General features: G+C 38.8%; 1 protein-coding gene across 4 annotated transcripts in view; it reads left to right on the top strand.

The window, feature by feature from the left end:
• The window catches only part of Jakmip2 (janus kinase and microtubule interacting protein 2), a 198,351-nt gene that overhangs the window by 172,384 nt on the left and 22,669 nt on the right, over positions 1-3,298 (top strand). For all 4 annotated transcript variants that reach the window (XM_004631264.2, XM_004631262.2, XM_004631261.1 and 1 more), the window contains 2 exons: positions 416-493; positions 2,352-2,555. In XM_004631264.2, coding sequence (XP_004631321.1) covers positions 416-493; positions 2,352-2,555 — 282 coding nt within the window. The remainder of the gene's footprint in view (positions 1-415; positions 494-2,351; positions 2,556-3,298) is intronic.

The following is a 3,298-nucleotide window of genomic DNA, read 5'->3' as shown; positions in this document are numbered from 1 at the left end:
GGCTGTTGTGTGGCAAGTGGTGCTAGGATTGAACCTCGGTCCCTGCACTTGCCTAAGCTTGCCTAAGCAAGCATTTTAGTCCTCTGAGCTATCTCGTGGGCCCTTTAGCACTTACCTTGTCAAAATCTATATTTAATCACATCCCCTCAGATTGGCATAAGAATCATTTAAAGCATCCCATGTGGAGTTTCATTATATTTTTTTATAAAGCTTATAAAGCTTCTTTCTATTGATTTCCAGATTCCCTTTGAGATTGTGGAAGTTGAACTATTTCCCTAACAGACAAAAATCTATGACTTTACAAATACCAGTGATTTGTCTTGTGTTGGAACTTGAAAAAACAATAAACAACAGAACTTATGTATCACTTTCTGGTTAATTAAGCTGACTCTATCAATATGATCTTTTATTATAGGAGCAGTTCTGCAAAATAAAAGGATATCTAGAAGAAGAACTAGATTACAGAAAACAGGCTCTTGATCAAGCATATATGGTAAGTACAACAAGCAACAGAAATCAAAATATTTATGTTTACATACAGAATAAGACATTTTAATTTGCCATGCCCTCTATTTAAATAGATCATGCCATAAAGGTAGCTTACTCGTTAGTTTACAGTTCTAATTTTTGAGCATCATTATCTTTCTTTGTAATATGCTTCTAGCATTTCATAGTTGTACTTTGTCTTTGAAAAATAATAGTGCTGTTAAATAAAGTTCAGAGGGAGTATATTGGATGGCAAGGCAGATTAAAGAAAGGTTTTATTAAATCTGATAGTTATTTGGAAGTCTAAGGTAGTGGTAAAATAACGATGTATTTGACATTTGTTGTGCATATCCTAATTAACTTGTCATAGCATCCCTGTGAAGTGGAGGTAAGATTCTTGTTCCTTTCTTACATTCAAGGGAATAGAGCACAGACAATGGGCATTCTGCCCACTTTGGTAAGTGAGCATTGTGTGGACTGGACTCCGGACACTGCCGTTTGCACCCAGCACAGTCACAGGGAGCGAGGCTGTGCTGGCAGAGAGACTCCTCCTTTCTCTTTCCCAGAGAACATTATGCCGATGGAACATTACATTTGGTCTATTCTCTTCTACCAAATTCATGTTGCACGATTCCTTCTACTAGATTATAGCTCATATTTCTTCTCTCCTCGTGCCCTGCCCCTATCAATAGAGTCATGAATCAACAGAAAATGAATAGACTAGAGGAATATTTCAAGAAATTGCTAGCAGAGGTTTTTATAATACTTTCCTGGAAGGAGCTTGACTCACTTTTGGGAAAAGAAGGAGGCATCCCTTGCTGGTAACAAAGATGTATCAGTCTTCCCCCTACAGAATGAACACAGGATGCTACTATTGTTTGATGAGGAACAAAGACAATGACAATTGGTCCTAATGAAAAAATAAAAAAATCAAGTGATTGTCCTTCATTTCCCACCCTTTCACACTTATCTCTCTTGCCTATGCATAATAAAATTAAACTAAATGTTTTTGTAGCTCCAAAAATTACTGATTCCTCATTCAAAAATCAAATAATTAACATTAAAAAGTTGAGATATGCTTAATGAAACTTGAGACCTAGAAGAGCATCCCATATCAGGGCATGGCTAGTCACTCTTGTGAAAGGAATAAGGCTACAAATTTTGGCAACTGTATGTAGAGCAGATTTATAAAAACAAAAACTGATACATAGAGTTAGTAAACCCTTCAGTTATCAAAGAGAGGACTCAGAAAAATGCTCATGCTAGGGAAACTATAAATCTCAGTGTATTAAAAATCTGACCATTTCTAAGACTCTGGGCCATTTTTGGATCATAGTTTGCAATTTTTATTTCAAGAAGAAATATGTATAGCATAAAGCTATCCTCAAGTACAGTAGATTATTAGGTAAAAAAAGTGGTACTTTTTTGATGAAACTCTATTTCCAATTTCAAGTATTTCATTCTATCTCAGACCATTTATTTCTAAAAATTGAGTCACCCTGTTAGATGTTTTCAAATATCTGAAAGGCTGTCACGTGGAAGAGACAGAACTTATTCTCAGTTCCATATAATAGAAGGAGATATAGTTATAACAAAGGGCTTTTTGGAAAGTATGTAAAATAGATAAGATACCAAGAAAGAAAACAAATTCCATGTGTTTTCTGTGTGACCTTTATGGGCTATCAGAAAGGGAACATTGAGAAGGAGAGTTAGGCTGGCGACAACGCTTTGGAGTTGCCTGGGTCACTAAGAGCAGAGGCACTAGAGCCCCATGTCCGAGTCCACACTCTCCTCCAGTGAGCACTCCCAGCACCACACATGCAGGCTCAGTTCCAAAATTAGACTCTTCTAATTCTGTTTGCCAGAGAATCCAGGAGCTAGAAGCTACTTTGTACAATGCTCTGCAGCAAGAAACCGTGATCAAGTTTGGGGAATTACTAAGTGAAAAACAGCAAGAGGAGCTGAGGACGGCAGTAGAGAAGCTACGACGGCAAATGCTGAGGAAGAGCAGAGAGTATGACTGTCAGATTCTCCAGGAGCGGATGGAGCTCCTGCAGCAAGCGCACCAGGTGAGGACTGAGCCCTGGGTCTGTGCAGGCTAGTACTAAGCGGGTGCGGTGTGCAACTAATGGTGGGGAATGAGAAGAAGGATGGAGAAGCTCCGATTTTCAAAGGTTTACCCCAAACAACTGCTGCTCTTCCCTGTTATTCCATACAGGATGGTAGTTTCATAAAAATTCACTCTTGAGAAAATTGGCATTTCTGGAGCATTGCACAGTGTTATTGTTCTTAGAACTACTTTGTCATGAAATGCCTTCTGTGTGTCGTAGATCCCAGCTACTCTTTATGCAGGGAGCAGGTCACTGTCTCTCCAGGGGAAAACAGTGATTCCTTCTTATTATTCATTACAGTCCAGAAGTGAGTCTCATCAAATATTCTAAACAGAGTGAAAGAGAACAAGGGCCTCTCTCTATTCCCAGGGCAAAGAGCAACAATGTCTAGAAGCTGCTGTATACTAACTGGTGTTTGCTATACGCCAGGAGCTAAAGTAAACTGTGTTTGCATCATTTCATTTAATCTTCATAATAGGCCTAGGAGGTAAGTATTCTTATTGTCCCAGTTTTGGAGACAAGAGCTCTTAGGTTATTTGCCCAAGATGACACAGATAGAAAGCAATAGAGGGGCCAGGGAGACAGCTCAACGATTAAAGCACCTGCATAGGCAAGCTTAAGCAAGTGCAGGGACCATGAGTGTTCAGAATTTAGAGCTGTAACAAGCAACTGGTATAGATGCAGTTGGGAATATATATATA

This window comes from Octodon degus, unplaced genomic scaffold, assembly GCF_000260255.1.
Source record: "Octodon degus isolate 3935 unplaced genomic scaffold, OctDeg1.0 scaffold00040, whole genome shotgun sequence".
NCBI lineage: Eukaryota > Metazoa > Chordata > Mammalia > Rodentia > Octodontidae > Octodon > Octodon degus.
The sequence above is the reverse complement of the archived record's forward strand: the minus strand, read 5'-3'. Positions and strand labels throughout refer to the sequence as shown.